The 17,950-nt window shown below is 39.5% G+C and overlaps 1 protein-coding gene across 1 annotated transcript in view; it reads left to right on the plus strand.

Moving 5' to 3' along the window:
• Nucleotides 1-1,814: 1,814 nt before the first annotated feature.
• HECW1 (HECT, C2 and WW domain containing E3 ubiquitin protein ligase 1) overlaps nucleotides 1,815-17,950 on the plus strand; it is a 223,173-nt gene continuing 207,037 nt past the window's right edge. The window contains exon 1 of the mRNA XM_058534679.1: nucleotides 1,815-2,133. Within this exon, the coding sequence (XP_058390662.1) occupies nucleotides 1,845-2,133 (289 nt within the window). The 5' untranslated portion in view covers nucleotides 1,815-1,844. The remainder of the gene's footprint in view (nucleotides 2,134-17,950) is intronic.

Here is a 17,950-nt window from a genome sequence, read left to right on the forward strand (position 1 = left end):
TGGCCGACTGCCCGGGACCTATGTTTCAGTGAGGCTTTCTTCTTAATGCAATACTAGTAGTATTTTATTAGTAGATTTTTATTTATTGAGCACTTACTATGCTAAGAGCTTGATTTGCATTATCTCATTAAATTCTGACACAATCCATTTACAGATGAGGAAATGAAGGTCTGGAAAGGCTAAGTAAGCCGTCTAGGGATACAAGCTTGGAAGTTGGTGGGTGCTGCACCAACTCGATCATAGTTTGCTCTAACTCATAATTATGTGCTTGACTATTTCATTTAATTCCAAGTAGTTTTCATCTCCATAATCATGTTATATAAGATGTTATTAGGCCACACGAAGTGTGTACACTGAAGAGATGTTATGCTGTAGCAGAAGACTTTCTTTTTTTGGCGATTTTACAAAGGTCTCTGGACAAAGCCCCCTGGAGGACGGTCAGCCTGCTGAGATCCTCCCCGAAATGCCCAGAAGAGCCAGGGTGCCTGTGAGGCGGGGAGCCCTTCATGCTTTCTGCGTTCACAGCTTTGCTTGTCTTCCTGAGAGGAGGTGCGGTTTCCAGGCAACACCGTCATCTGTCTATGTTCATACTGTCACAATGACAAGAATTTTTTAAAAAATAAGACATGTGGTACCAATAATGTGATGAGATGCTTTCTAAAGTCTGGCTTTTCTGCCTGTAGTAATTCCATGGTTACCACCAATGGGGCCAGAGGAATTCCTAATAAAAGATTCAAATAATGAGTGAGAAAGACTGCCAATGGCCATTAAGGGCCAAGATTTGGGATGCCAACGCTGGGCTTTATCAGGTTAATGGACTTTTTACAAGTGCCCTGGTCTTAGAAGATGGAGAAAGTACGGGCCTAAATTACTATTCAATAGACTTATATAATCTAAAGAGCAGACTGGTGCTGGGGTCTGGTCCTCATGGCTGGTAAACAAAAAACTCAGTAACTTGCATTTGATTGTGTGTATGTTTGTATGTGTGTGTAAGTTCTATATGATGCCCTTCCTCCCTTGTTTTAAAAGCTATCTGTATCCAAAACAGTGAGTTATTGCTCTGCATCAGCTCAGCTCATTTTAAGTGCTCAATGTTATAAACAATAAAATAGATGTGCTTTTTTTTGCATCAGATGCAATGTTTCCTACAATAACATTAGCTGCAAGGGAGACACAGTCCTCTGAGATTGGATTTTATTGAAAATTGTAGTGTTTGAAGATAACTAGGATATCTGAGATCTTTAATAGAAATTTCAGACTGCCCAGAGACATTCTGTAGAGTGAACGAGCTGTAAATGGAGGAGGAATGACCGCCTCACCGGGCAGGGACCACCTCTAATTCTGGGCTTTGTGGAGGGTCTTGGATCACTAAAATGGGATCACTAAAATGTTCAGTGATAATAACTATCATTTACCCTAAAGAAGGATAAAACTGGACCAACTGAACTGATGTTGGAGAACTCGAGAGATGGCACCTTGTTTGGGGCGGGCATGCCTTCAGGGCTATTCTGCAGACTTTCAGGCCTTCTAATGCCAAGTAGGCTAGAGGGGGCTGGGAGAGGCAGACTCTAGCAGAGCATGGAAATGCCCGGCCCCTTGGTGAGCTCATGCTTTCGTTCTTGCCTTCCCTGTGCATCCCGGGCCACCACATTTGTCCTGAGGAAGATGCTCTGTGTTGTGTTTCAGATCTTCCTGGGAGGTCCGCTCACTCACAGCTCATTTCTCCCAGCACAGCCTTCGTTTCCTCTGAAGACAGTGACTCTGTGCCTGGCAGATTGTCCCAGCTGATTGTCTCTTTGCCCCCACAGAACCTGTACCAGAACAGGTTTTTAGGCCTGGCCGCCATGGCATCTCCATCTAGAAACTCCCAGAACCGCCGCCGCTGCAAGGAGCCGCTCCGCCACAGCTACAACCCCAGCCAATACCACAGCATGGCCATCAGGACCGGCCCCCACGGCACCGTCACCCTCCCCCGCTCCACCAGTGACACGGACCTGGTCACCTCCGACAGCCGCTCCACGCTCATGGTCAGCAGCTCCTACTACTCCATAGGGCACTCGCAGGACCTGGTGATCCACTGGGACATAAAGGAGGAGGTGGACGCTGGAGACTGGATCGGGATGTATCTCATCGGTGAGTAGAACAGCACTTAGCCAGACCGGCTACCGGTGAGCCACAGATATAAGGGTCTCAGGAGCGTGGTTTGGGCATTCAACAAGTCTATTAGTCATCATTCACTTTTACATATGCTTTAATATTTCAGTAAACTCTATAAGTTAATTAAAATGCACACTTCGCAATCAAATGTGTTATACACCAAATTCTAACACACTGCAGACCACACACTAAGTCTTCTCTTGCCATCTCTAGTCAGTGGAAGAAAATAATGAGATAGCAGGGCAAGATGTGGCTGAACACAAATGTCATTACCATTTGCAGGTGTAGAAGCTCTTCCCCGTATCAATGAGGTAATATCAAAAGCCTGTTTTCAAATCCACATGTTTATAAGACCAAAGCGACACCATACATGCAACTGTTGTGTGCACATCTGTGTGGGGGTGATTTCACCTTTGTTTCCAGCATAATCATGGGCCTCTTTTCACTTGCTCTTTCGACATTCTTACTTCTTTGTATTGAAAAGACAGAATGGGATTAAACAGAGCGAGAGCAAGCACACCACAGGGTAAGGAACAGTGTGATGGCTGAAAGGAAAATGAGTGCACAAGTGTGCTGGAGAAAATAAATCTCACAGATTTGAAATGATGAAAATAAATTTACTTGAAAAATGTGTTTTATCTAGATTACATGATAGAATCAGGTGTGGTGGAAACTGATGCATTTAGGCTGGTAACAGCGAGCAAAGGTGTGATTGCAGGGGGTTGGCTAGAGTCAAGTTCAACAGACACAGGGCCTTCTGCTTTCAGTCTGTGTACATTCAGATACACGATGCCAGATTTCACATCATCGAATATCACAGGAACAATCCATTAGGATTGTTATGAGCATTTTACAACCTGGACCACTTTTCTAATAAAATAAGGGGGATCTTATTTAACTAGCTGTTAGGGAAACGTTTTTGGCTTTCTTAAAGATTTTGCAATCAGCTAGGTTAATGTATTTACAATATACACATTATTGTAAAGAGGGAGAAACATAATTTTTGAAATTTTTACCCACATATGGTTACTAGCTAAATTGGACTTCCAAACAGGTAAAATTTAATTTGCTTTAAAAATAGTTCTTAAAGAAAAGTGTTTGCGCACCATCGATCTAGAACAGAGCTTGCAAAATAACAGCCTACCAAGCATATTTTGTTTAGTCCATATTGTTTTAAATTTGGTTAGTGATCAAGATTTAAAAATGTAGAGATTTCACATTGAAATCCAAATTTCTAGCTTCTTTCACCCAAGTCCTCAATTTGGCAGACTGAGCCTGTAATTCAGCTTGGTGCTAATCCGCTGGAGTGAAGCATTAGCTGCCCCTTTAGACTGGCCTGCACCCTTCAGTTTCACTACAGTCTCCCCCCGACCCATCCCTACTTTAATTAGGAGTGTTACTTGTTTAGCACTTTAGGCAATTAGGTTTTGGCCCCAGATCTAGTTTTGAGTCAACTCTTGACAACTGTACCATCCTGCAGTGGTGAGTGTCAATGCCATTCATTCCTCAAGTCAGGGAACAGCTGGAAAAGGAGCCTGTGTGGGCGGAAGGTGGGACAGCCGAGGGACATTCATCCATCTAGAGGAATGGATGGATCTGGAGCTCAGCCCTAGATCTGGGCTGGGGGTGTACTTTGGGGTAATTTGCACCTGGCAGTATATAAGGTCACTCGTGGGTAGAAAGAGAGCACCAGAAAGCCCCTGTCAGAGAAAGGCAGAGGAGGAACTCTCAAAGGAGATGGAGGAGTGATGGAGAGGTAGGACAAAAACTAGGAGACCACGTCATCGAAGACAGGAGAGAGGGTGTTAGAGGAAGGAAGGGGCGGTGGCAGAATCAAGTGTCGTGAAACTCTGTGAATGAATGAGATCTGGTGTTAACGTGACATTTTGACTGAGACAAAAGTAAACACAGCTCAGCATCTTAGAATCTTAATTTGACAGTTTGTTCTTCTCATAGTGGCTTCACATATATAGCTGTGAAGTTATTTAATGCAAAATGCCAATACTTTTGGCGGCATAGCATTTCAAAAATACTTTCCAAATCCAAAATTATCTGTGAATCTTAAACGTTCATAATTTGTAGGTCCTTGGTAACTTATCTGCCAGATTTGCAGTGCCTTGCCAGAGATCAAGTCATAGATCTAGGCCTAGAATTTTAGAGGTGGTGATTTCACGTAATCTGTCATTTCACAAATGAGGAAATGCCAATTCAGTGGTTCTCAAGGTCACATCGCTGCCTGTGCTGGGGGCGGACCCCACGCTGACCACAAGAACGTCTCGGCACATTCCAGTGCAGCAGCAGGTCTGGGCCGTTCCATGTCGGTGGACCATCTGAGTATCCACGTGAGGCCAGTTTATGATGCTTTCAGCATCTGACATCTAGAGCTCTCCAGGCAAACATGACTTTTCTTGTGCCATAGAGAGTGAGAGATCTGGATGTGGAGAGGGATGTGTGGCCCTGCTCACTGACACTGTCACCACGTCACCAGAGCTGTCCTTAGCCAGGACCACAGGAACTCAGCGATGGGACGGTAACAGCAGCATTGCTGATACTATAACAGTGAAGTCGCATTTGGTTGCCTCATTTGTAGAGTAGTTCATGTACTCGATGAGAAGAACGAAGGGTTTTCTCTCCTAGTGGCATAGAATGGGAAAGAATCACGTGGTTTCAGGGACAGATTGGCCTGGTTTAGAATCATACTCTGCCACTAGTGGGATGTATGGCCTCAGCCGGGTATTGTCATCAGAGCTTCGGGTTCCTTATCTCCAAAATGGAGACGAAAACTTTCTTCTGAGGATCACTGAGCACAATTGATGAGATACTATGCATTTACGGCCTGCTGATCAATACATTGCCTCTTGATTTAACTTGCCAGATAGCTCTAGTCTCTGGATGCAGCGTGGCAGATTACCCTAATTGCCAGGCTGGGGTTAGCCTAGCCTTGGCTCAATTGTTTTAGTTGTACATTATAGACAAAAGCTTCTTATCCAACCAGCAGGGATCTGGAAAGACATTTTAAATGTCGGGCAGAAACTTGGTTTCATTAAAAGCAGGTATATAGAGGCAGATTCGCTAGAAATCAGTATTTCCAGGAAATGGTTTTGCAATTATTCATTCAGTAAAGCCTACTTGATTTTGACAAGTAAAATTTAATTTTTTATGAGTTCTGTACTTAGGATTAAAGATTCAGCAATGGCCATGGCTTACTCACGCTAAGGGAAGGAACAGTATTGTATCATTTGGTTAGGATACGTAAATTGAAGGATACAATTAATACCTTTATTCATTAGAATGCTAAATTAATGAGACCAATATATTCAAGTATTTTCCTTTTTTATTGAGGTATAATTGACATATAACATTATATTATTTTCAGGTGTATAATATAATAGTTCAATATTTATATATATTGCAAAACGATCAGCATAGTAAGTCTAATTAGCATCCGTCACCATACATAGCTACAAAATTTTTTTTCTTGTGATGAGGACTTTTAAGATTTACTCTCTTAGCAACTTTCAAGTATGCAGTACAGTATTATTAGCTATAGTTACCATGCTATCCATTACATCCCCATGGCTTGTATATTTTATAACTGGAAGTTTATACCTTTTGACTCCCTTTACCCTTTTCACCCACTCCGCATCCCCCACCTCTGGCAGCTACCAATCTGTTCTTTGTATCTAGGAGCTTGATTTTTTTGTTTGTTTTTTTAAATTCTACATTTATAAATGAGATTGTATGGTATTTGTCTTTCTCTGTCTGACTTATTTCACTTAGCATAATGCCCTCGAAGTCCATCCTTGTTGTTGCAAATGGCAAGATTAGATTTAATTCATTTTATGACTGAATAGTATTCCATTTTATATATATGTATACCACGTCGTCTTTATCCATTTCTCCATCGATGTACACTTAGGTTGTTTCCATATTTTGGCTATTGTAAATAATTCTGCAGTGAACATGGAGGTGCATATATCTTTTCAAATTAGTGTTTTTGTTTTCTTTGGATAAATACCAGAAGTGGAATTGCTGGATCATGTGCTAGTTCTATTTTTAATTTTTTGAGGAACGTCCATACTGTTTTCTATAGTAGCTGCAACAATTGGCATTCCCACCAGCAGTGCACAAGGGTTCCCTTTCTCCAAATCCTTGCTAAGACTTGTTATTTCTAGTCTTTTTGATAATAGCCATTCTAAGAGGTGTGAGGTGATCTCTCGTTGTTTTGATTTGCATTTCCCTACTAATTAGTGATGTTGAACATCTTTGCGTGTACCTGCTGGCCATCTGTATGTCTTATTTGGAAAAATGTCTAGTCAGATCCTCTGCCCATTTTTTTTTTTATTTGTGTTTATTTATTTTTATTTTTTATTTTTAATAATATATTTTTTATTGATGTTTTAATGGTTTTTAACATTGTGAAATTTTGGGTTGTACATTTTTGTTTGTCCATCACCATATATATGACTCCCTTCACCCCTTGTGCCCACCCTCCACCCCCACTGCCCCTGGTAACCACAGTCCAGTTTTCTCTGTCCATGTGTTGGTTTATATTCCACATATGAGTGAGATCATACAGTGTTTGTCTTTCTCTTTCTGGCTTATTTCACTTAACATAATACGCTCCAGGCCCATCCATGTTGTTGTAAATGGGACGATTTTGTCTTTTTTTATGGCTGAGTAGTATTCCATTGTATATATGTACCACATTTTCTTAATCCAGTCGTGAGTCGAGGGACACTTAGGTTGCTTCCACTTCTTGGCTATGGTGAATAATGCTGCAGTGAACATAGGGGTGCATAAGCCTCTTTGGATTGTTGATTTCAGGTTTGTTGGATAGATTCCCAGTAGTGGGATGGCTGGATCGTAGGGCATCTCTGTTTTTAATTCTTTGAGGAGTCTCCATACCGTTTTCCATAGAGGCTGCACCAGTTTGCATTCCCACCAGCTGTGTATGAGGGTTCCTGTTTCTCCACATCCTCTCCAACATTTGTTGTTTTTTGTCTTGGTGATTATAGCCATTCTAACGGGCGTGAGGTGATATCTTAGTGTTGTTTTGATTTGCATTTCCCTGATGATTAGTGATGTTGAGTATCTTTTCATGTGCCTATTGGCCATCTGTATATCTTCCTTGGAGAAGTGTCTCTTCATTTCCTCTGCCCATTTTTTGATCGGGTTGTTTGTTTTTTTTGTTGTTCAGTTGTGTGAGTTCTTTATATATTATGGAGATCAACCCCTTGTCAGATGTACGTTTTGCAAATATTCCCTCCCAGCTGGTTGGTTGTCTGTTCATCTTGATTCTGGTTTCATTTGTCTTATAAAAGCTCTTTAATCTGATAAAGTCCCACTTGTTTATTTTTTCTTTAGTTTCCCTAGTCTGGGTAGGCATGTCATCCGAAAAGATTCCTTTAAAACCAATGTCAAATAGTGTGTTGCCTATATTTTCTTCTGTGAGTTTTATAGTTTCAGGTCTCACCTTCAGGTCTTTGATCCATTTTGAGTTAATTTTTGTGAATGGCGATAGCACATGGTCCACTTTCATTCTTTTGCATGTGGCTGTCCAGTTTTCTCAACACCATTTATTGAAGAGACTTTCCTTTCTCCATTGCATGTTCTTAGCACCTTTGTCGAAAATTAGCTGTCCGTATATGTGTGGTTTTATTTCTGGCTCTGCCCATTTTTTAATCAGATTGTTTGTTGTTTTGCTATTGAGTTGTGTGAGTTATTTATATATTTTGTATATTAACCTCATATCAGATATAGGATTTGCAAATATTTTCTCACATTCAGTGGGTTTGCCTCTTCATTTTGTTGATGATTTCCTTTGCTGTGCAGAAGCTTTTTAGTTTGATGTGGTCCCACTTGCTGATTTTTGGTTTTGTTGCCTTTGTTTTTGGTGTCAGATCCAAAAAATCATCACCAAGACCAATATCAAGGAGCTTACTGCCTATGTTTTCTTGTAGGAGTTTTATGGTTTCAAGTCTTACATTCAAATCTTTAATCCGTTTTGAGGTAACTTTTGTGTATGGTATAAAACAGTAGTCTAGTTTCATTCTTTTGCATGTAGCTGTCCAGTTTTCCCAACACCATTTATTGAAGAGACTGTCTTTTCCTCATTGTACATTCTTGGCTCCTTTGTCATAAATTAGTTGACCGTAGATGCATGAGTTTATTTCTGGGCTCTCTATTCTGTTCCATTGATCTATGTGTCTGTTTTAATGTCAATACCATACTGTTTTGATTACTATAGCTTTGTAGTATAGTTTGAAATCAGGGCGTGTGATGCCTCCAGCTTTGTTCTTCTTCCTCAAGATTGCTTTGGCTATTGGGGATCTTTTGTGGTTCCATACAAATTTTAGGATTGTTTGTTCTATTTCTGTGAAAAATGCTATTGGAACTTTGATACAGATTGTATTGAATCTGTAGATAACTTTGGGTAGTGTGGACATTTTAACAGTATTAATTCTTCCAATCCATGAGCACAGAAAATCTTTCCATTTGTTTGTGTCTTCTTCAATTTCTTTCAACAGTGTCTTATAGTTTTCAGTGTACAGGTCGTCTTTAACCTCCTTGGTTAAACTTATTCTTAGGTATTTTATTCTTTTTGATGCAGTTAATATGAGATTGTTTTCTTCATTTATTTTTCTCATAGTTCATTATTAGTGTATAGAAATGCGACAGATTTTTGTATATTAATTTTGTATCCTGCAACTTTGCTGAATTCATTTATTAATTCTAACAGTTTTTTGGTGGAGTTCAAGTATTTTTTACCTCTTCATTTCACATCCAATATTAAAATAATATTTAATATCTTAAAACTCTCTTTAGGATTATTAATTTTTAAAAATAGCCATTTCTTTGGCTCTGTTGGAAGCAGCCCTTATTAAAACTGCTTAAGCATGATATAAATATGCAATTAAAATTATGAAAATATAGAGCAAGGAGATGGTGTCAAGGTGATGGTGTAGGCAGACTCTGAACTCACCTCCTCCTATGGACACAATGAATTTACAACTACTCTTGGAACAGTTACCCCTGAGAGAGAACAGAAAACTGGAAAAAAAGAACCCACACAACAGGGACGGAGCTGACTGAGGTGGAAGAGGCATAAATTCCTTTCTGGAGAGAAAAAAGCCACCTTCTAGCTGTGGTGCTTGACAGCTAGCTGCAAGCAACCTTAAGGTACGAAGCCTTCCCTGGAAGAGTGGGGGATCTGAGCAGAGGACCATTACCACAATAAGCAGCTTTTGGACTCAGCACAACCAAGACAAGGGTCATAATATCTGGCTTTGCTGGCTATTGACTACAACGGGGAATACCCCCAGAAAAGGTATTGGACAGAAGGGGGGTAAAAAAGCCTTCTCTTACAGGGCCCACGCACAAATTCACCCATTTCAAAAAGGAACCTAAAAATCACCAGAAAGAAAGGTGCACAGTCCTTTGGTGAAAAGAGACTCACCTGATAGGCTCTGGGTGCATCTTGGAACATCCATACTGTTGGACCTCTCCAGGGACTGAGACATTGGTGGTAGCCATCATTGTGACCTAGTACAGGCATGCTGACACAGATGCTGGCAGATGCCATTGGAGTTCTTTCCCTGGCCTGTTAGCACAGGGGTCTTCCCCAGCCTCTAGGGCACTCATTTAATCCAGCTCAGTCAGAGCAGGCAACCCTCCCTAGGGTCTGACCCCGCCCAACAGCAAGCCTTAGGGCAACTTGTGGGCCCACGTAAGTGGGGTGCCTAGATCCTCTGCAACTGGGTGAGTGGGTCTGCCTCTGCGGGGCAGAGCATGCACGAGGGATGGGCCTGCATTGGTGAAGTGTGTGGGACCTCTGCAGTGGGGCGACTGAGTCCACTTCAGTGGTCTGGGGCGCACGCATGGGGTAGGACTGTGTTGACAGGGTGTGTGGCCCTGCAGGTGGTGGGGCCTGTCAGCTGCAGCAGACTTGTGCTTCTCAAACAGCCACATAGGGGATTGGTGCCCCCTCCCAAAGCCTGAAACAATTGGGTGCTCCCATGCTTGGGGCCAGCCCCAATCAGCGGCAACCCTGAGAGAGCTGACAACAGCCTTGCAGGCCAGAGGCCTGTAGCAATTTTAAGCCCCTGAGCCTAGCAACCAGCCATGCTGGGGGGTACTCACTTAACAGAAAAACTACAACAGGAATGTGCTATTAGATCTTGCAGCCAACTGTGCTGGGGCTCCCCATGCCTAATAAAGTGCCTGAAAGGACCATAGCAGCCGCATGCAGCTGAGCATTACAACCAGCCAGCCAGGGGGACAGCCCAGCCTCCCTGGGCTACTGCAGCAAGAGGAACCCTGCCACAACAGAAGGACACACGTGGCCCACACAGGGGACACTCCTGGAACATTTGGAACTGGTGACGAGAGGTAAGCACACTGCTGGGCCTTATAAGACATCTCTGACATAAGGCCACCTCTCTAAGATTGGGAGATGTAGCTGACCTACCTAATATGTAGATATAAGCACAGAGAAAGAGGCAAAAATGAGGAGACAAAGGAATACTTTCCAAGTAAGGGAACAGGACAAAACCCCAGAAAAAGAACTAAATGAAACAGAAATGAAGAATCTACCTGACAAAGAGTTCAAATAAAAAGTCATAAAGATGCTCACTGATCTTGGGAGAAGAATGGATGAACTCAGTGAGAACTTCAACAAAGAATTGGAAAATATAAAAAAGAATCAATCAAAATGAGGAATATAGGGGACAGGCCTGATGGCGTAGCCGTTAAGTTTGCACACTCCTCTTCGGTGGCCTGGGGTTCACAGGTTGAGATCCCAGGCATGGACCGAGGCACTGCTTGTCAAGCAATGCTGTGGTGACATCCCATATAAAGTAGTGGAAGATGGGCACAGATGTTAGCCCAGGGGCAATCTTCCTCAGCAAAAGAGGAGGATTGACAATGGATGTTAGCTCAGGGCTAATCTTCACAGAAACAAAGAAAAATGAAGAATATAATACTGGAAATGAAAAATTCACTAGAAGGACTCAATAGCAGAGTAGGTGATATAGAAGAATGGATCAACAAGATGGACAAAAGACTAGAGGAAATCACCCAAGCTGAACAGATAAAAGAAAAAAACAATTAAAAAGAATGATAACAGACTAAGGGACCTCTGGGATAACATCAAGTGCACTAACATCCATGTTATAGGTGTCCCAGAAGGAGAAGAGAGAGACAAAGGGGCAGAGAATCTATTTGAAGAAATAATAGCTGGAAACTTTCCTAACCTGAGGAAAGAAACAGACATCGAAGTACAGGAAGCACAGAGAGAACCAAACAAGATAAACCCAAAGAGGCCCACACCAAGACACATTATAATTAAAATGTCAAGAATCAAAGATAAAGAGAGAATCCTAAAAGCCGCAAGAGAAAAGCAACAAGTTACCAACAAAGGAAACTCCGTAAGGCTATCAGCTAACTTCTCAGCAGAAACTTTACAGGCTAGGAGGGAGTGGCACGATATATATAAAGTGCTGAAAGGAAAAAACTTACAGCCAAGAATACTGTACCTGGCAAGGTTATCATTCAGAATGGAAGGAGAGAGAAAGAGTTTCCCAGACAAGCAAAAAGTAAAGGAGTTTATCACCAAGAAACCAGCTTCACAAGAAATGCTAAAGGGACTTATTTAAGTGGAAAAGAGAAGACCACAAATAGGAATAAGAAAATTATCTAAAATAAAGAAAAAAAAAAGCAATAAAGTCACTGGTAAAGGCAAGTATACAATAAAGGTAGCAGATCAACCACCAATGAAGCTAATATGAAGATCAAGAGACAAAAGTACTAAAATTATCTATTTCCATCATAAGAGGTTAATGAATACACGTGCACAAAGAAAGTGGTTAGATATGATATCAAAAACATAAAATGTAGGAGGAGGGGAGTAAAAGAGTAGAGCTTTTAGCAAGATGTCACACTAAAGAGACCATCAACTTAGTATAGATTGCTATATACGTAGGTTATTATATATGAACCTTATGATAATCACAAACCAGAAACCTATAATAAATAAACAAAAAATTAAGAGAAAGGAACCCAAAAGTAATACTAAGGAAAGCCATCAAACCACAAGGGAAGAGAGCAAGAGAAGAAGAAAGGAACAGAGAAGAACTACTAAAACACCCAGAAAAAAAAGTTATAAAGTGGCAATAAGTAGATTCTTATCAATAGCTACTTTAAATTTCAATGGACTAAATGCTCCAATCAAAAGGCATAGGGTGGCTGATGGGATAAAAAGAACAAGACCTATATATATGCTGCATACAAGAGACACACTTCAGACTTAAAGACACTCACAAACTGAAAGTGAAGGGATAGAAAAAGATACTCCATGCAAATGGCAATGAAAAGAAAGCTGGGGTAGCAATGCTTATATCAGACAAAATAGACTTTAAAACAAAAATTGTAACAAGAGACAAAGAAGGGCACTACATAATGATCAAGGGAACAATCCAACAAGAGGATATAACACTTGTAAATATCTGTGCACCCAACATAGGAGCATCTAAATGTATAAAGCAATTATTAATGAACATAAAAGGATAAATAGAAGGCAACACAATAATAGTAGGGGACTTGAACACTCCACTTACACCAATGGATAGATCATCCAAACAGAAGATCAATAAGGAAACATTGGCCTTAAATGACACATTAGACCAGTTGGACTTAGTAGATATATACAGAACATTCCATCCAAAAACTGCAGAATACACATTCTTTTCAAATGCACATGGAACATTCTCCAGGATAGATCACGTATTAGGCCACAAAACAAGTGTCAATAAATTTGAGAAGATTGAAATAATGACAAGTATCTTTTCTGACCTTAGTGGTGTGAAACCAGAAATCAACTACAGGAAGAAAATCAGAAAAGCCGCAAATATGTGGAGATTAAACAAAATGCTACTGAACAATGATCGGGTCAGTGAAGAAGTAAAAAAATACCTGGAGACAAATGAAAATTAAAATATGACATGCCAAAATTTATGGGATATAGTATAAGTGCTTCTAAGAGGGAAGTTTATAGCAATACAGGCCTACATCAACAAACAAGAAAAATCTCAAATAAACAGTATAACAGTTTACCCAAAGGACCTGGAAAAATAAGAACAAAGCCCAAAATCAGTAGAAGGAAGGAAATAATAAAAATTAGAGCAGAAATAAATGAAATAGAGACTAAAAAATAAATAGAAAAAAATCAATTAAACTAAGAGCTGGTTCTTTGAAAAGATAAACAAAATTGATAAGCCCTTAGCTAGAGTTACCAAGAAAATGAGAGAGAAGGCTCAAATAAATAAAATCAGAAACAAAACAGGAGAAATTACAACAGACACCTCCAGGAATACAAAAGATTATAAGAGAATGCTATGAAAAGCTATATGCCAACAAATTGGATAATCTAGAAGAATTGGATAAATTCTTAGAATTATACAACCTTCCAAAACTGAATCAAGAAGAAATAGAGAGTTTGAATAGACCAATCACAAGTAAGGAGATCAAAACAGTAATCAAAAACATCCCAAAAAATAAAAGTCGAGGATCACATGGCTTCCCTGGTGAATTCTACCAAACATTCAAAGACCTAATACCTATCCTTCTCAAATTCTTCCAAAAAATTGAAGAGGAGGAGAAGCTTCCTAACTCTTTCTACAAAGCAAACATTACCCTGATACCAAAACCAGACAAGGACAGCACAAAAAAAGAAAATTACAGGCCAGTATCACTGATGAACATCAATGCAAAAATCCTCAACAAAATACTACCAAATCGAATACAACAACACATTAAAAAGATCATACAGGGGCCGGCCTCGTGGCATAGTGGTTAAGTGCGCATGCTGTGCTGCTGGCGGCCCGGGATCAGATCCCGGGCACGCACCGAAGCACCACTTATCAGACCATGCTGTGGCGGCGTCCCACATAAAGTAGAGAAAGATTGGCACGGATGTTAGCTCAGGGCCAGTCTTCCTCAGCAAAAAGAAGAGGATCAGCATGGATGTTAGCTCAGGGCTGATCTTCCTCACAAAAAAAACAAAAAGATCATACACCATGATCAAATGGGATTTATTCCAGGGATGCAGGGATGGTTCAACATCTACAAATCAATCAATGTGGTACACCACATTAACAAGATGAAGAATAAAAAAATCACATGATCATCTCAATAGATGCAGGGAAAGCATTTGACAAGATAGAGTATCCATTTGTGATAAAAACTCTGAATAAAATGGGTATAGAAGGAAAGTACCTCAACATAATAAAGACCATATATGACAAACCCACAGCTAATGTGATTCTCAATGGTGAAGAACTGAAAGCTATCACTCTAAGAACAGGAACCAGACAAGGATGCCCACTTTCACCACTTCTATTTAATATAATATTGGAAGTCATAGCCAGAGCAATCAGGCAAGAAAAGGAAATAAAAGGGATCCAAATTGGAAAGAAGTGAAACTGTCACTATTTGCAAATGACATGATTTTATATATAGAAAACCCTAAAGAATCCACCAAGAAACTTTTTGAAATAATAAATGAATACAGCAAAGTTGCAGGTTACAAAATCAACATACAAAAATCAGTTGTGTTTCTATACACTAACAACGAAGTAGCAGAAAGAGAAATTAAGAATACAATCCCAGTTACAATTGCAACAAAAGGAATAAAATACATAGGAATAAACTTAACCAAAGAGGTGAAAGACCTGTACACTGAAAACTGTAAAACACTGTTGAAAGAAATAGAAGAAGACACAAAGAAATGGAAAGATATTCCATGTTCCTGGGTTGGAAGAATTAACATAGTTAAAATGTCCATAGTTCCTAAAACAATCTACAGATTCAGTGCAATCCTATCAAAGTCCCAATGACATTTTTCACAGAAATAGAACAAAGAATCCTATAGTTTATATAGAACAACAAAAGACCCCAAATAGCCAACAGAATCCTGAGAAAAAAGAACAAAGCTGGAGGTATCACACTCCCTGACTTCAAAATATACTACAAAGCTATAGTAATCACAACAGCATGGTACTGGCACAAAAACAGACACACAGATCAATGGAATGGAATTGAGAGCCCGGAAATAAGCCCACACATCTATGGACAACTAATTTTCGACAAGGGAGCCAAGAACATACAATGGAGAAAGGAAAGTCTCTTCAATAAATGGTGTTGGGAAAACTGGACAGCCACACACAAAAGAATGAAAGTAGACCATTATCTTACACCATACACAAAAATTACCTCAAAATGGATTAAAGACTTGAATGTAAGACCTGAAACCATGAAACTTCTAGAAAAAAACATAGGCAGTATGCTCCGCAACATCGGTCTTAGCAGCATTTTTTCACGTACCATGCCTGATGGGGCAAGAGAAACAAGAGAAAAAATAAACAAATGGGACTACATCAAACTGAAAAGCTTCTGCACAGCAAAGGAAACCGTCAACAAAACAAAAAGACAACCTATCAATTGGGAGAAGATATTTGCAAACCATTATCTGATAAGGGGTTAATATCCAAAATATATAAAGAACTCATACATCTCAACAACAAAAAAATGCTAACAACCCAATTAAAAAATGAGCAAAGGATCTAAACAGACATTTCTCCAAAGAAGATATACAGATGGCCAACGGGCACCTGAAAAGGTGTTCAACATCATTAACTATCAGGGAAATGCAAATCAAAACTACAATGAAATATCACCTCACGCCTGTCAGAATGGCTACAATTAACAAGACAGGAAATAACAAGTGTTGCAGAGGATGTGGAAAAAAGGGAACTCTCATACACTGCTGGTGATAGTGCAAACTGGTGCAGCCACTATGGAAAACATGGAGATTCCTCAAAAAATTAAGAATAGAACAACCATACAATCCAGCTATTCCACTGCTGGATATTTATCCAAAGAATGTGAAACCACAAATGCATAACAATATATGCACCCCTGTGTTCATTGCAGTATTATTCACAATAGCCAAGACTTGGAAACAACCTAGGTGCCCATCAAGGGACGAATGGATAAAGAAGATGTGGTATATGTACACAATGGAATACTACTCAGCCGTAAAAAAGGATGAAATGTGGCCATTTGTGACAACATGGATGGACCTTGAGGGTATTATGCTAAGCGAAATAAATAAGAGGGTGAAAGTCAAATACAGTATGATCTCACTCATAAGTAGAAAATAAAAACAACAACAAACAAACACATAGAGACAGAGATTGGATTGGTGGTTACCAGAGGGGAAAGGGGAGGGAGAAGGGTGAAAGGGGTGATTAGGCACGTGTATATAGTGATGGATTGTAATTAGTCTTTGGGTGGTGAACATGATGTAACCTAGACAGAAATCAAAATATAATGATATACACCTGAAATTTATATAATATTATAAATCAGTTACCACAATAAAAAAATAAAATTAATTTTTAAAAAATTATGAAAATATAATTGAATAGGTAAAGTAGACATAATATGTTCATAATTTGCAAAACTAGCTTTGCTATTAATTTAGAATTATAATAAATCATATCATTATTACATCATGCTATACCATGCTAGATTTAGAATTTGCTCAGTAATTTAAAACATAATGAAACTAGAGTACATTCATGCATTCAAAATTCAACAAATTAAGAGATGATAGCTCAGAGAAAAATTAAAATTAAATATTCTCTAAAATGGCATCTTTTAAGCACACTCATAGACTGGTGTCTGAGGACATATATTCTCTTCTATATCTTCCATGCCTAGGTTGCTCCATCTATGTGAGTTTAGAGATTATGGTCTGTATCAAATTGATTCTTTGGAATTTTTTGAGGCTTCTTCTGTGACCTATACCTACTCAATGTTTGTAGATATTCCATTTGTGATCTTAAAGAAAGCATATTTTAGGGCCAGCCCCGTGGCTTAGCGGTTAAGTGCGCGCGCTCTGCTACTGGCGGCCCGGGTTCGGATCCCGGGCGCACACTGACTCACCGCTTGTCCGGCCATGCTGAGGCCGCGTCCCACATACAGCAACTAGAAGGATGTGCAGCTATGACATACAACTATCTACTGGGGCTTTGGGGGAAAAAAGGAGGAGGATTGGCAATAGATTTTAGCTTAGACCCAGTCTTCCTCAGCAAAAAAGAGGAGGATTAGCATGGATGTTAGCTCAGGGCTGATCTTCCTCAAAAAAAAAAAAAAAAGAAAGCATATTTTGTTCTGAATAGGGTTATCTCTATCTTTCTATCTATCATCTGTCTAGAGATAGAGAATATTTTATATATAGAGAGAGAATATATATATATAGAGAGAGAGGGATCTATATCCATCTGTAGAGAGAGAAACAGAGAGATTTTATATATATGTATATATAAAACATGTTTACTGAAACTTATGCATACTGCGGCCATGTCTTCACCTTGCACAGTTCCATAGCAGCTAAGGTAACAGTGGTAACAGTTACCACAGAACCATGCAAAGCAAGGACATGATTCTGATATGTACAAGTTTCCGTTCACAAGCAAAACAAAGCAAGGATTGCCTCACTTTCTCATATATGTGTGTATGTATTTATATGTATGTATATGTATTATATATATGTAAAGTTCAATCATATATTGTATATTCTGATTTTTTGTCTCTTTGTTCTTCCATTTTTTTGAATGGAGTGTGTCAAAAATTCCTTTCAGCAAAAATTTTTCCAGTTTTTGATTTTAATCCATCTATCTCTACCTTCACTTCTGTAAGTTTTATACATTGTAGATGTTGACTCTGATTA

This window comes from Diceros bicornis, chromosome 41 (genome assembly GCF_020826845.1).
Source record: "Diceros bicornis minor isolate mBicDic1 chromosome 41, mDicBic1.mat.cur, whole genome shotgun sequence".
NCBI lineage: Eukaryota > Metazoa > Chordata > Mammalia > Perissodactyla > Rhinocerotidae > Diceros > Diceros bicornis.